The sequence below is a fragment of the Salmo trutta genome, chromosome 8 (assembly GCF_901001165.1).
Source record: "Salmo trutta chromosome 8, fSalTru1.1, whole genome shotgun sequence".
Taxonomy (NCBI): Eukaryota; Metazoa; Chordata; class Actinopteri; order Salmoniformes; family Salmonidae; genus Salmo; species Salmo trutta.
In genome coordinates this window covers 44,228,142-44,244,496 of record NC_042964.1, presented here as the reverse complement: position 1 = coordinate 44,244,496, position 16,355 = coordinate 44,228,142, and the positions used below count along the sequence as shown (strand labels likewise).

The following is a 16,355-nucleotide window of genomic DNA, read 5'->3' as shown; positions in this document are numbered from 1 at the left end:
AGATAACTAAATCATCCTGCAACTTTTATCAAACTTTTAAAAACACACGTGAAAACAATTATTTTGTGGCAGATTAATAGAAAACAGAGCGTTTTGTTAACCATTTTGTGTAAAATATGCATTGTTTTTTTAATTTGCATTGTGGTGCGAGATACATGTTATTGAAACTATTTAAATGTCCAACTCTATAGGTTTGCAGTTTGCAATCGGTGACAGCAATCCTATCATGATAAGAAGGGAACATAGATACATAACATAGGCTAGTGATTAGGTTACGCTGATTAGGTAATAGTATGCCAATAGCCTCATGACTTCGGCACAATGGAATAAATTGAAAATAGGCCTATTTGTTAACATGCATTGTTAATGGATTATTTTTTTATTTTTTTTACATGAATAGTTGTTCGAAACACTTCCTGATCTGGTCTGGAATAGCAACATGCCTTGGATTGAGGGAACTCTAGGAAAGGATGTGGAGGCATACACGATAACTCTACTCTAGTTGCCACGTATGAAGGGAGGAGCAAATGAGAGGAAAAAAACTATCCAACAACCCCTCCTCTTTACTGTTGGTACAGTATTGAAACAAATTACATCAGTTGATTTCTGAGATCATTATTTTTCGAGACATGTTTAGGCTATCCTATACCAGGATTTTGGCTTATGTAAACAGGGTTTGAAAGACATGAAACATCAATGGGCCTAATTCTATTATTCCAATTAAATAGGCCTCGTTTTTTCCTCAACTTTATCAGAACTAGTTACTGTGTTTCTGAAGTCTTGATTCCATAATTCCATCGCCATTGGAGACATAAGGCAAGTACAGCCACCAATGTTGCAGTCAGAACGTCAGGTCCCACAACAAGAGAGACGCCCCCTTTCTTGCATCCTCGACTCGAACGGAGTTCTCGGGAAGCCACATCGCGCTCACTGATACGCTAAATGTACAGTGAAGACAGTACACAGCATCTGTAGAGACCAGCCTCACACTTCCTCGGACCCCCTGGTAGAAAGCCACATCAGACATGACTGCGAGACACAGAAACAAGAACAATTTAAGCGAAAAGACTGCTTCACCCACGCAAGATGACGTGGCGAAGAAAAGTCCGAAACCTAGTAGTAATGGTAGCCCCTCAATCCAGGGTTCGGGGTCGGGCAGTTGGGTCAAAGTTATAGCTGCTTTATGTTATATCGCATTAGTAGCCGCTGCGGGCTTTGCTGCTATTTATCTACAACAAGTGTTGAAAGAAGTTAATCAAATCAGCAGCAGAAATGAAGAGACCGTACGGAAAAATGCAGAGGTTGCGCACAAAGTAGAGAATGTTCTTCAACAGGTAAGCAATGCAATTGAAATAGGACTAACCACTAGCCATGTAATGACAAAGTCACGAGATAGGGCAGGCTGTTGAAGATCGCACACCAAAACTAGATAGGATGAACATATAGACTACAGAGAAGAAATGGCAAGAAGAGGGCCATCTCCCCCTCCTCCAAAAGCTTGATGAGCTGGCACAAGAAAAGTACAGATGCAATCTATGCTATTCATTCCTAGAGAGAGAGTACTGACATTGCAACAAAAACAAATCCAGGTTAATGGAAATACTACATCCTTTATAATAAAAAGGGAAGCTATATTTCCATAGAACTGAGGAATGCATTGATATAATGTATGCACATTGCACCCCATAAATGATCTTACATTTTTATCCAGCTAGCTATGTTCCTGCATTAATTAATTCAGTCAATCAGTTATTCCTTCCTTCATTCATTCACTTCTTTTCAAGCCTTCATGTAACTTCACTTAACTTGTCATGCATAAATTGAGATCTCCCAGACCAGTTTGAACTAAACCAGTTTGAACTGGATATGTAGATCTACCCCACAGGCTGAGAAATAGCTGAGTTATGTAATAAAGCAACGTAACCTACTCGTAAGTTACTGTAACTAGGTAAATGTGGTAAAGAAACCCCTCAGGGAAAAACATTTGCCAAGAACACACATTCAACAAGTAAATCCTGAAACATGCATTGCAGTCTCCTATATGTAAACGTCCTGTGTGAGGCTGTGTCAACTATTGTTGTCTAAAGCTACAGTATGTGATTAACTGTCTTCCACTGCAAGCTATAAAGTCTATTTCAATAACTACCAAGCCAAAAAACTATTTTGTCAGGCAAATGACTGGTCAGGGATAGGCTCTTCCACCCTCTTCCAACTTTCTTGGAATGTATTGTACCTGTGTTTCCAGTACACAGGTGTGACTATACAGATGTACAGTTTGAAACCTGTGTTATACAATTTAATAGTAGTAATAGTGTTAGATAATGTGGCTATTATATTATTTATGCATACATACAGTATTTATAGTAGGGATGTGACCGATTGTAAGGATTTGACAGATTAATCATTAAAGACTAATCAAATAATTCTTAAGGCCCTAATCTGTATTGATGACCAAAGGTTGACCTACACTGAGTGTACAAAATATTAAGAACACCTTTCTAATATTGAGTTGCCCTCAGAACAGTCTAAATTCGTCTGGACATGGGCTCCGCAAGGTTTCGAAAGTGTTCCACAGGGATGCTGGCCCATGTTGACTCCAATGCTTCCCACAGTTGTGTCAAGTTGGCTGGATGTCCTTTGGGTGGTGGACCATTCTTGATACACACAGGAAACTGTTGAGCATGAAAAACCCAGCAGCGTTGCAGTTCCTGTAACAAGACAGTGCGCCTGGCACCTACTACCACACCCCGTTCAAAGGCACTTAAATCGTTTGTCTTACCCATTCACCCTCTGAATGACACACATACACAATCCATGTCTCAATTGTCTCAAGGATTAAAAATCCTTCTTTAACCTGGCTCCTCCCCTTCATCTACACTGATTGAAGTTGGTTTAACAAGTGATAAGGGCTCATAGCTTTCACCTGGATTCACCTGGTCAGTCTCTATTTCATGGAAAGAGCAGGTGTTCTTAATTTTTTGTGCACTCAGTTTATGATTCCCTGTCTGTGGTTGTGTAGGTGGACAACGTGAGGGGCGCTGTAGACGGGTTGGAGTCGGCACTGGGCACCATGCGGGCAGAGCAGGAAATGGGGAGCCGGGCGGTGAGGAAGGGCGAGGCGGCGACACGGCGGGTGGAGGAGGCTCTTCAGAGGCTCCAGAACGAACTGCTGGTTGACCTGTCAGAAGGCATCAAGGAGGTGAAGGAGGCCAGAGAGCGGGACTTCTCTTCCCTGGAGAAGACGGTGGAGGAGCGCCTGGCTGAGTTGAGTGCCTCCATCGCGGACAGCGTGACTGAGTTCACCGAGGCCCAGGGTGATACTCAAAGTCAGTTGGCTGACATCAAAGCCCGTCTGGACGACATAGAGGACCCGGCGCTGATCAGGCAGGAACTGTCCGCCATTGTCGACACCGTCGCCGGGCTCAGCGCCACTAAGCAGGCCACCGATGAGTCTGCCTATTCGCTGAGGGAGCAGATCGCCGCGGTGGGGGCGGAGCTCCAGACCCGTAACCAGGAAATAGCCTCGATGTCGCAGGAAGTGGAGGCGGTGAGGTTGCTGGTGCAGGAGACGGCAGGGAGCCTGCGGCAGCAGGTGTCGGGGGCTGAGGCAGGCATCCAAGCGTTGACAGATCAGGACCAGAGCCTGCAGAGCAGCCTGGAGCTGGCCACCGAAGCTCTACACAGTCTGGAGAAGGAACTGCGGGGGGAATCGGCCAGGGCTGAGCAGAGGTCCGACGGTCTGGAGGTCAGACTAAAAGTGACGGAGGAGGGCGGAGACTCCCTGGCGGCGTCGCTAACAGACCTGACTTCCAAGTTTGAGGCTCTTCTTGCCAAGTATGATTCCCACGAGAGCACGCTCGCCGCCCAGGGCACGGCAGCCGAGAAGGCCCGGGCTACTCTACAGGGAGAGCTAGAGGAGCTGAAGGGCAGCCTAGGGGAGCTCCAGTCCAACGTGGTCGCACTGAGTGGCGCTCAGACCAATCTGGCTTCCAGGGACTCTAGCCTGGGGCAGCAGATAGAGGGGCTGGAGCAGAAGCTTGAAGCCCTGGGGGAAGTCTCCAAGTCAACCAGCCACCCCCCACCAGAGCTGGAGAAGCTGAAGAGCACCGTGGATGGCCTGGTGGGGAATGCTGCCAAGCTGGAGATCCATGAGAAGGCCATCGAAGCCCTGCAGGGGTCACTACAGAAGACCATTAGCTCATTGGAGGCTGTGACCAAAGCCCCAGCCGAAGAGCAAGAAGGCGTAAGGGGAGCATAGGAAGAAGAGAAGGAAGAGGGGGGGTAGACTGGGTAGACTGGGTTGGGTCAATGAAAAATGGGAAACGTGGAATGCTGTGAATTTTAATACAACACTGCACTGTAGTTTTTTGTTTGTTTATTTGAATTTTTTCTCATTTCAGTTTTTCATTTAGTCAGATTATGTTACGGGTGTTTTCACAAGCCCAACTTGCAATATAAGCTCTTGTTCAGGAGCATGTTATGGTTTACTGATTTGTGTTATGTTACAAAAATTAAATTGGACCACCACATTTTTGTGTAGACAAGGCTTTGAAATTGATTTACATGTATATTATAAAACCTTCATCGTACATTGTATGGGGCTAACTCACTCCAACCGTCTCCGTGACAGATGCAAGGTAGCCATTTTGCACACCACCACACTTCATCAATCTCACTGGAGGTGAGTATTGAGGTGAAAGGTGAGAGTGGGTCGGTCTGTTTCTAGAAGATCGTTGGATAAAGATCATAGAAAATCCTTCATAGGATACAGGCTACAAGGTTAAAGCACTCCCAGTTAATTTAAAGGCTCACTCTAGGTATGTGCTCCAAATGGCTCCCTATCCCCTATATAGTGCACTACTTTTGACCAGGGCCCATATGGCTCAAGTAAAAGTAGTGTACTACAGTGAGCTCCAAAAGTTTTGGGACAGTGACACATTTTTTGTTGTTTTGGCTCTGTACTCCTGCACTTTAGATTTGAAATGATACAATGACTATGAAGTTAAAGTGCAGTCTGTCAGCTTTAATTTGAGGGGATTTTCATCCATATTGAGTGAACAGTTTGGAAATTACAGCACTGTTTGTACATAGTACCGCTATTGTAATGGTGAGAGGTAGGAATTTTTGGGGAGTATGATATTTGTGCCTCTAACTTTCTCACCCATCATTATTCACCATTCATTCATTCACTATCCGTAATCATGGTAGCAGCCATACATTTTTATTGGGCACAAAATAATCTGACAACCAAAACAAACAGCAAATGAATCAAAAAATTTGTAGTCACATAGTTGATGTAGTCATTGTGTGCTATGAATATGGGACCAAATACTACACTTTTGACTACTTTAATACACATTAGTGAATTTGTCCCAATCCTTTTGGTCCACTAAAATGGGGGGGGACTATGAACAAAAAGTGCTGTAATTTCTAAACGGTTCATCCAATATGGATGAAAATACCCTCAAATTAAAGCTGACAGCCTGCACTTTATACCATTTCAAATCCAAAGTGCAGGAGTACAGAGCCAAAACAACAACAACGCCACTGTCCCAATACGAATGGAGCTCACCATATGTAGGGAATGGGATGCCATTTGACATATAACCTGGCGCTTCAGACTGAGTATATAAGTGGACTTAATACAGTCTGTGATGCTTCATAAAAAGCTGATTGGAATATTTAATTAGGAAACACTGCTGGGACAGTCAAGTGAGAATTTATTGAAAGTAATTACTTTACCTGAAGAGGGAAGGAGATTCAATAATTTCCTGATAGGCCACTTATAACCTGATTTGAGTCCTCTCTCTCACACACACACACAACCTTCCATTCAACAGGTGCCATTGCCTCAACATATACAAGGAAACACAAACATGTATAGGGAATAGAGAGTTAACACAAACTTCAAATTGACATAATCTATTAAGCACATCCCTCACACGAAGAACAATATATCCAAGGCTTTAAAACAAACAAAAAATAGGATCTCTGCATTGTCCTAACACCACTACAATGGGGTTGTGACAGTTTGAATGGCTACAGTAAATACATGTGGTGTGATCTGTACAGCTTTAGTTAAAACGGTGGTATGGTGTCCACACTCTTTACCCAAAGACCAGCTGCAATCTGCGTCCTAATGTCTGCTTGTCATTGAGCAATTCCAGGTATGTGTAGGTTCAACTTTATCTTTAGAGATGACATGCCAATGTGCATGTTAAACAAGTTGTGATTGGCCTTTGGTAATTGGCTGTGAGGTCGTCAGCTCATTGTTCAGCTCCGATACATACTTCCTCCTTCAGACGTACATTTCCTGTAAAACACCTGGAGGCTTACTCAGCGGTGTAGCCCTAGAAATGCAATCAATAGATTGGCATGCTTCCCTATCCTACATGATCGTCATGTCTGTTCTACACAACATATTTCTATCAGAACATACGGTAACCCACTGAATAAGCCCAAGTTTTTTTTCAGAGGAGTGCAAAGTCAGCAATGTTGCAGATGAAAATGTTAAACACAGAATAGAAACAACTCTCTGACATGAATCACAGCTCTATGCCACACATTTCTACCTGCATTGCTCTGCAGTCAGCCCCATTGAATAAACTCCTGGTGACAGATTGCACACCCTGGTGTAAACACAGGCAAAGCTACATTGCCTTTCGGGCTGCAGCGTTCAGAATTCTATTTTAGGTCCCTATACCTTTAAACCAGACTCATTTCGATTTGATTGATGGCAGAGAGATGTAAAAACTAGCAGGACTAGCTAGCCATGTGGAACCACAGGGCATGTATTCAGCACTGTGAACTATTGAGAACATTGCAGGTAGAATGTATAGAGCTGATATCATCATTCCTTATTGTACAGAACAGAATCATATTGTAGCATAACATTCCTCCTGAACAGGCCCCTTAGCCTGAGAATACATACCCGTGTGCAGGTCACACAGGGGTCAAGCAGTGTTGTTACAACCCCACCACTGGCCAGACTGACAACGGATCAGGGGGAAACTGTTCAAGAGAATGCTCCCATTCCAAAACTGTGGACCAGCAAGACCTCTCATTCACCATGATGGATGCCATTTTTCTCAAAAAATAACATTCCAGCCTCCTAGGACACAGGTTGGCATTTATTGGGATGACTCATGTACTGGAGGCAGCTCGGCAGGGTAGTCACTAGCTGGCGCAGCCATAAAATCGGATTTTAAACATAACCTAAACCACACTGCTAACCTTATCCCTAACCTTAAATTAAGACCAACAAGCACATTTTTGTTTTCATGAATTCTGACGCTATATAGCGAATTTTGGACGTTGCCACTGGCCCTTCTAGTGGAAATTGCTCAGCTCTGCCTTAGGACAAGATTCATCGCAATAAATGCCAACCTACTCATAGGACAGGTTCATTCAAGGATACAATTTGTAAAGCAACATAAGTTAGTCAGCATTCTAGACAAAAGGCCCAGTTAGTCTCAACCTAACCCCTAGGACTTACCTCTCAACCCCCTAAAGGTCTGTAATAGGTATACAGTCAATGGAAATTATACTGAAATGTACATTATAGGGGGAGTAACCTGTTCTTCTGTGGTTTCCACCATATTGCTTACATTAATCAAGGTCTCTGGGGGGGGAATCCAGAAGTACCTGTTGTAAGGGCTAGGTGTGGTCGACCATGGGTGTACAGAGAGATCAGCAAACTCTGTTTTCAGATTTTCAAAAATGTGCAAGTTATTGTAAGGGAAGGATTGGTGACAAGCTGAAAGTTTGCCATTTACTCTGTAGATCTATAGTTTATAGAAAAGCACTCCTTCACAGCTCTCCTTCCAGTATCTGAGGGAGGGCTTGACTCACGTTGACTTTCTGCAGAAGCATCTCTCCTCCCACTACCTGCATCTCAGGCTCAACTATCTGACTCAACTGCTGTGTCACAACTCCTAGGTCCTCCTCCACAGCGCTGAGGTTAGCGAAGGTCTGCCGTAGCTCTGCGATGTCCTCCTCCCTCCTGGTCAGATCCTCGGCCAGACGGCCGATCCTCAGGGTCAGCTCATCCACCTGCGGAGCAAGCGCCCCGAAGTCCCGCTTGATGGCCGCCACCTTGGGCTTGAGGTCGCCGGCGAAGGTCACCGTGCGGACCAATCGGGCGCGGCCGCTTTCCAGCTCCCTCAGGCGCTCCGAGATCTGCCGGTCATTGGCGAACAGCTCAGGTAGGCGGCGTTTGAGCTGCTCCAGGGCTTGGGCGTTGCGCTCCGTGGCGCCCTTGAGGCCCTGGATGCGGTCGATGCTGCCGGCCAGCAGGTCGCCGATACGTTTGACCATGCTGCGTTCGGCCTGGGCGGCCCTCTCCTCCAGCTCCGTTACCTTCTCCAGGAGAGACTCCACCTCCGACTGGAGCCCATCCATCCGACGCACGTCTGTCCGCACCGACGCCACCTAGGAGATGGAGGAAGAGGAGAGGAGAGATGATTCATGGGCGAAGCTTTACATGTACTGCCTTTCTATTCTAATGCCACAGTTCTGTTCAACAAGTTGCCTCTGGTTTTGAGAGACTTCAACCTTTACGTACTTGGAATATAAAGTTCTTGGTATTATTACATGTAACTACATAGTACTGTACTATGTAACTACTTTAAAACATACTATTTCCAGTTTATTACAATACAGTGATTGTTTGAGGAATCTTATCTGCAGTTCCTGTGTAATTGCCTGAGTTATTACATCCTGGTTACCAAAGTAGTTAGAGCATCTAGATGGCTTAAATCATTTTTTTTAAAGAATGCACAGTAAAGCAGAGGCCGCTGCCAAACCTTAGTGTTGACATCCTTAGTGATGGCAGAGGTCCGTCCCTCGATTTGTCCCACAGCCTCGGTCAGTGCTGCCACGCTGTCCTGGTGCAGGCCGCGTTTCTCCATTAGGCCGGATGCCCAGTCCTTCAGCTGGCTTACATCCCGCTCCAGGGCCTCCAAGTTGGGCAGGAGACCACCAGGCTGCCTCTCTAGATGCTCCAACAGGCTCTGGACACCCTCGCACTGCGCCAGGAAACAGGTGGAAAGACAGAACAGGGCGGCCATTTTAGAAAAGAGCTTTACATAGGAAAAGACTGTGAGCAGCTAGATCATGCAGTCATAGACTGGTAGATAGGATGCATTGAACAACATGCAGGGAGACTGTCTGTAAGTTACACAGAAAGCTGATGTTTGGTGAAAATAAATAGAGCAAATAAATGGGTAACAACACTAAGATATTTGACTAGAGATGCAAGCTAGGAGAGAGAATACATTTTTTTTTTTTTTACAATAGATTAAACCAAATTTGAACATTTAAAAGATTCAGAGAAACACTAATAAGGCACATTTATTACAAATGCAATACTGGAATAACTGTCAAACATAAAATGTTTATAAAAAAATGTATACAAACTCAACATTTGAGTACCTGATGATATTGGAGTACTGGTCACAATTGTTCTCCTTTCTGACACTGACAAGGCAACAATAATATCCTTTACAGATCACAGGAGCAGTGTTTGGGTGCAGACGCTACATTCAGTTGCTGACTTTCAGCAGCCAGTGCAGACAACATTGATTGGTGCCCATATGAGATAGTAGTGTGTTTGTGAGACAAGAACTTAAAACCTATTGATGAAACGTATCGATAAACTTTAGCAATAGCAAATTAAAATGCACAAATCACAGAACGTAGCAATGGATTAACTATGTGAGGATTTAACAGCAGTTTTAAAACAAATGGAATGACAGGACCACTCCTTCCCATGGTTTAAAATTGACATCACACACGGAGGTCATCATTATGCCCCGGCTGGGGTGGCTCATCCTGCTCTGGGTCCTTGACCTTTCACCCCTCCCTCTCCCCATCTGGCATCCCAGAATTATCCTGGTTGTCCTGTTGCTCCTCCCCCTGCTGAGCTGTCCCAGCGTCTCCTTGACAACGGCCAACTCATTCCTCATCTTGAGGATGCTGTTGTGGACCTGGAGGGCGTCTAGAGCCTGCTTGATGTCCAGGATCTCCGTCAGGGCTTTAAGCATGCTGTCCTCCGTCCCAAACACCTGCAGGGTGAGCTCCTCCAGCCTTCATTCCGCCGCCCCCAGGTCCCCCCCAGCCTCAGAATGGATCGCACTGCCTCCTCCACAGCCGGGAGGTGAGCCTCGCACTGCTGGGCCCGGGAGATCTGCTCCTCTAGCTGGGCGACTAACTCGGTATCTACTCGGAGCAAGCTCCAGACTTGGTCCTCCAGTTTGTGAAGCTGCTTGGTGTTCCAGTCCAGCTGGTCCTGGGCCCGCTTGGCATCCTCGTCCTCGGTGCGGCCCAGGGCGCATGTGTTCCGCCGGGTGCTGTCCTCCAGCCTCTCGTCCAGCGCCCGTGCCCTCTGCTCGGCCTCGTTCACCCGGTCCGTGGCGCCGGCATGTGCATCACGTGACTCCATCTTCAGAGGCCAGGTCGGAGGTCACCGAGGCCAGGCCCGTCTGCCACGTCTCAGTCCCGTTCAAGAAGCAGGCGTTGACTGTCTGGAGATCGCGAGAGGCGGAGTTCTCGTCGTCCTGCATCGTCATAACGACAGCATGGAGCGAGGAGAGGTCACATTTGAGGCGCGTCGCCAATGCGAAGGTGGAGAGAGCCCCCTGCAGGTCGTCCTCGGAGGCGGCGAGCTGCAGCCGCAACACAAAACAGGGAGGGCTGTTTCTGGGGGGGGCTCTGGGATCCTCACTATTCTCTCTCACACTCAATACAATCATACAAGTACAAATCCATGCACACATTCAGTCAAAAGATGTGTATAGCAATTCTAAGGAAGACAATGTGATTTGATCACAGAATTCAATTCAACTGGATAGGCTATACAATCCAAGATGCAAGAATAACTGTAGCAATAAACACATGAATAATGCAGACATGTCTGCAGGGGCTAAACAATAAGGGGGAGGGGCCTACATTATGTGACAAGCAAGACAATGACAGTACCAATACACACAATAACATAAACACACATAACAAAGCATAGAAGTCTCTGCATAATGTTTTTGTGTCTTGTTCTTCACGGGAGAGAGATGGGTAGACGGTTCCAGTAGAAACAAAACATACCTTCTTGGACACCTTGGTGACTTCTTCCTCCATTTCAAGGAGACTTGCAGTCTTCCCAGACAGTAGTTTGTACTTTTCTTCCACGTCGAAGAATCTTGCATTCTGCTGCAATACCACCCTGTAATGTATGGGGGAAAATAACGTCATGAATAGGCCAACTCGAATATAAAATTATTAATTTCCTCTTGTTTGGCCGACGCCAGGACAGCGGAGTCAATCACCACCTTCCGGAGACACCTGAAACCCCACCTCTTTAAGGAATACCTGGGATAGGATAAAGTAATCCTTCTAACCCCCCCCCCCCTTAAAATATTTAGATGCACTATTGTAAAGTGGTTGTTCCACTGGATATCATAAGGTGAATGCACCAATTTGTAAGTCGTTCTGGATAAGAGCGTCTGCTAAATGACTTAAATGTAAATGTAGGAATTATCCATAAGCACACGGGCCTTTATAAGTAAATATTTGTCTTATGCCCTATGCAAATGAATAGGCTTACTTTTACTTACCATGTAAGCACTATGCAAACTATCAGTGACAGTAGACAAGTTATCGTTTTCACATCCAGGGAGGACGGCGAGGAGCTTTTACGTTCAGCCAAGCTATTTCCTTCGGTAGCTTTTGCTCCATCTTCGGAAGTGTACTTTGATGTTTCAGCCGGTTCGTCATTTTGTTTCTGAGCCGTGGTCTTCTTCCTTTGCTTCACTTCATTACTTGGCATTTTTGTAGCCTGCAACAAAGTTTAGGCTTGCAGCTTCCTTTTGCCCACTGGAAAAGGAATTGATTCAAAATAGCAGCTGCGACTGCAAGCGACAATGGCCCACAACTCTAGAAGTTTCGCAGCAGACTAGCGCAAGAAACTCCATCCAAATTCGAGTTAAATGTATTAGTTCAAATGTGAATATAATTTCGAATATTTAGGTATTTCAGACAATCAAATAAACCTTAAAAGCATGCTACTTGCCAATGCATAGAAGCAAGTATACATATCCCGTAAAGGAATCGACCACTTAAACTCTCCTTGGAATTTGTGAAAAAGAACAAAATGCGTCAGTCAGCCACGTAGACCGCTGACGCCTGAAAACATGACAACGTGCCGCCCGTCATGATGAGTAGGCCGAGGCCCGTTATATGATGAGTAGGCCGAGGCCCGTTATATGATGAGTAGGCCGAGGCCCGTTATATGATGAGTAGGCCGAGGCCCGTTATATGATGAGTAGGCCTAGGCCCGTTATATGATGAGTAGGCCAAGGCCCGTTATATGATGAGTAGGCCTAGGCCCGTTATATGATGAGTAGGCCGAGGCCCGTTATATGATGAGTAGGCCGAGGCCCGTTATATGATGAGTAGGCCGAGGCCCGTTATATGATGAGTAGGCCGAGGCCCGTTATATGATGAGTAGGCCGAGGCCCGTTATATGATGAGTAGGCCTAGGCCCGTTATATGATGAGTAGGCCTAGGCCCGTTATATGATGAGTAGGCCTAGGCCCGTTATATGATGAGTAGGCCAAGGCCCGTTATATGATGAGTAGGCCTAGGCCCGTTATATGATGAGTAGGCCTAGGCCCGTTATATGATGAGTAGGCCTAGGCCCGTTATATGATGAGTAGGCCTAGGCCCATTATATGATGAGTAGGCCTAGGCCCGTTATATGATGAGTAGCCCTAGGCCCGTTATATGATGAGTAGGCCTAGGCCCGTTATATGATGAGTAGCCCTAGGCCCGTTATATGATGAGTAGGCCTAGGCCCGTTATATGATGAGTAGGCCTAGGCCAGTTATATGATGAGTAGGCCAAGGCCCGTTATATGATGAGTAGGCCGAGGCCCTCTGATTTCAACATTCCCAAATAGACTGTTTGAGGAAACATGAAAAACGGTGCAATATTTCAAGTTTGTAAAAGCTAATTGGTATTAATGAGAATAAATGAGGATGACACAGAAAAATCTCAAATAGAGTAGAGGACAGTTATGAGCGCACTTCATGCAAAGGAACAGAAATATCTGTGGTGGAAAAAGTACTCAAATATCACACTTGAGTAAAATTAAAGATACCTTAATAGAAAATGACTCAAGTAAAAGTGAAAGTCACCCAGTAAAATACTACTTTAGTAAAAGTCTAAAGGTATTTGGTTTTAAATATACTTAAGTATCAAAAGTAAATGTAATTGCTAAAATATGTTAAAAGTAAAAGTATAAATCATTTCTAATTCCTTATCTCAAACCAACCAGACAGCTCAATTCTCTTGTTTTTATTTATTTATGGTTGGCCAGGGGCACACTCCACCACTTAGACATAATTTAAAAATAAATAATAGCATTAGTTTTTAGTGAGTCTGTCAGATCAGAGGCAATGGGGATGACAAGGGATTCTCTTGATAAGTGTGTGAATTGGACCATTTTCCTGTGCTGCTAAGCATTGAAAATGTAACGAGTACTTTTGGGTGTCAGAGAAAATGTATGGAGTAAAAAGTACACCGTTTTCTTAAGGAATGTAGTGAAGTAAAAGTAAAAGTTGTCAAAAATAGAAATAGTATAGAAAAGTACAGATATTCAAAAAAACGACTTAAGTAATACTTTAAAGTATTTTTACTTAAGTACTTTACACCACTGCAAAAAATACCCACAACAAGTGGGGTAGCCTAACATTTACTTTATTTGGCCTTGAGTAAATTACATTTCACCAATTTACATACAGTGCTTTCAGAAAGTATTCACACCCCTTGAGTTTTTCCACATTTGGTTGTGTTACAGCCTGCATTTAAAATTGATGAAACTAATATTTTTGTCACTGGCCTACACACAATACACCATCATGTCAAAGTGGATTTATGTTTTTTCGAAATGTTTTAAATGAATAAAAAATGAAAAGCCCTTTGTTTTTGCAGAGTAAACATTTGCTTAACAAGTCACATAAGTTGAATTGACTCCCTCTGTGTGCAATAATAGTGTTTAATATGATTTTTGAATGACTAGCTCATCTCTGTACCCCACACATACAGTTATCTGTAAGGTCCCTCAGTTGAGCTCAGATTCAACCAAAGACCAGGGAGGTTTTCCAATGCCTCGCAAAGAAGGGCACCTATTGGTGGATGGGTAAATATTTTTTTAAAAGCAGACATTGAATATCCCTTTGAGCATGGTGAAGTTATTAATTACACTTTGGATGGTGTATCAATACTCCCAGTCACTACAAAGATCCAGGCATCCTTCCTAACTCAGTTGACAGAGAGGAAGGAAACTGCTTAGTTTTTTCACCATTAGGCCAATGGTGACCTTAAAACAGTTAGAGTTTAATGGGTGTGATAGGATAAAACTGAGGATGGATCAACAACATTGTAGTTATTCCACAATACTAACCTAATTGATATAGTGAAATGGAAGCCTGTACAGAATAAAAATATTCTAAAACATGCATCCTGTTTGCAACAAAGCACTAATGTAATACTGCAAAAAATGTGGCAAAGTAGCTTTTTGTCCTGAATACAAAGTGTTATGTTTGTGGCAAATCCAATACAACACATTCCTGAGTACCACTCTGTCAAGCATAGTGGCGGCTGCATCATGTTATGTTTATGCTTGTAATCGTTAAGGACTGCTGAGTTTTTTGGGATAAAAAATAAACGGAATGGAGCTAAGCACAGGCAAAATCCTAGAGCAAAACCTGGTTGTCTGTTTTTCATCAGACACTGGGAGATGAGTTGCTTACCAAAAAGACAGTGAATGTTCCTGAGTGGCCAAGTTACAGCTATGACTTAAATCTGCTTGAAAATATATGGCAATGCCTAAAAATGGTTGCCTATCAATGATCAACAACCAATTTAACAGAGCTTGAAGAATTTTGAAAAGAATAATGGGCAAAAGTTGCACAATCCAGGTGTGCAAAGATCCAGGTGTGGAAAGCTCTTAGAGACATACCCAGAAAGACTCAGAGCTGTTATTGCTGCTAAAGGTGATTCTAACATGTATTGAGGGGTTGAATACTTATTTAATGAAGATTCCCGAGTGGCACAGTGGTCTAAGGCACTGCATCTCAGTGCAAGAGGCGCCACTACAGTCCCTGGTTCGAATCCAGGCTGTATCACATCCAGCCGTGATTGGGAGTCCCATAGGGCTCTGCACAATAGGCCCAGTGTCATCTGGGTTTGGCCAGAGTAGGCGGTCATTGTAAGAATTTCTTCTTAACTGACTTGCCTAGTTAAATAAAGGTAAAAAAAAAACATTTAACAAATGTTCGATTTTGTCTTGACAGAAAAAGTCAAGGGGTGCGAATACTTTCTGAAGGCACTGTAGTTTTAAGGTGCCCAATATCAAGAATTGATTATCAATAGCGTTTCTATATTTTCCTTACAATAATCCTGAATGGTGCAACAAAGGCATAGTCTCTACCCTTATGCAAGGTAATGTGGGAATTTTACACATAGTTAAGGGCCATGCAGGGGCGTTCTTAATGATTTGGAGGCCCCAGGCAGAGACCAGTCTGAGGGCCCCTCCCATGTCTATTTAACACAATCATGCTGAAAGAAGAGCTGTTCAGAGCTGGCTCAATATTGACCAAGACCAATCTTTTTTTTTAAATTGTATGGCCTTTTTAAACGTTGTAGTCAACATTTAAAATTTTCAGAAAATGTCGCAGTTTTAAAGTTTATTTAGTGCTATTATACACTTTTTCCAATAGGATGGAGAGAACTATTTGCATTTTAAAGTTATTTTCATGCAATTCTACAAATTTTGCTATGGGATGGAGAGAAAATGTTGCTGTTTTAAAGCCAATTTCCAGCAATTCTACACATTTTGCTAAGGGATGGAGAGAAATGTTGCCGTTTTAAAGCTAATTTCCTGCAATTCTACACATTTTGCCATGACTTATGCCATGCTCATACGACATCTGGTAAGAGTGACGAACAAAATCAAATGGGAGCACCCTGGTGGTCAGGGCCCCTGGGCACGTGATCCGTGTGCTCGGTTGGAAATTCGGCCATGATTAGGTTAGGTTTTAGGTTTAGATAGCTGGCTAGACTAAGTTACCTAGAAATCCATTTTTTTTTGCTGACATTGAGTGACTCTCAGGCTGCATTTAGGAAGGCTGCCCAATTCTAATTTTTTCCACTAATTGGTTCAGATCTATTCACATCAGATCTTTTTCAGATGATCTGATTGGTCAAAAGACAAAGTACTGTAAAAAAAGATCAGAATTGGGCTGGCTGTGTAAATCCACAGTGACTGACATAACTGATGATGCACTGCCACATTTTGAAAT

The 16,355-nt window shown here is 43.9% G+C and overlaps 2 protein-coding genes across 2 annotated transcripts; one reads left to right on the top strand and one right to left on the bottom strand.

Moving 5' to 3' along the window:
• Positions 1–613: 613 nt before the first annotated feature.
• Positions 614–4,529, top strand: LOC115199069 (cytoskeleton-associated protein 4). Its single transcript, XM_029761602.1, has 2 exons — positions 614–1,334; positions 3,020–4,529. Exons 1-2 carry the CDS (start codon positions 1,026–1,028, stop codon positions 4,256–4,258), a joined length of 1,548 nt encoding a protein of 515 aa, XP_029617462.1. The 5' UTR covers positions 614–1,025; the 3' UTR covers positions 4,259–4,529.
• Positions 4,530–5,703: 1,174 nt separating this feature from the next.
• Positions 5,704–12,130, bottom strand: LOC115199070 (inhibitor of nuclear factor kappa-B kinase-interacting protein-like). The gene is made up of 4 exons (XM_029761603.1): positions 11,607–12,130; positions 11,098–11,215; positions 8,805–9,026; positions 5,704–8,430 (listed from the first exon to the last, which is right to left on the bottom strand). Exons 1-4 carry the CDS (start codon positions 11,816–11,818, stop codon positions 7,810–7,812), a joined length of 1,173 nt encoding a protein of 390 aa, XP_029617463.1. The 5' UTR covers positions 11,819–12,130; the 3' UTR covers positions 5,704–7,809.
• Between the last annotated feature and the right edge of the window lie 4,225 nt (positions 12,131–16,355).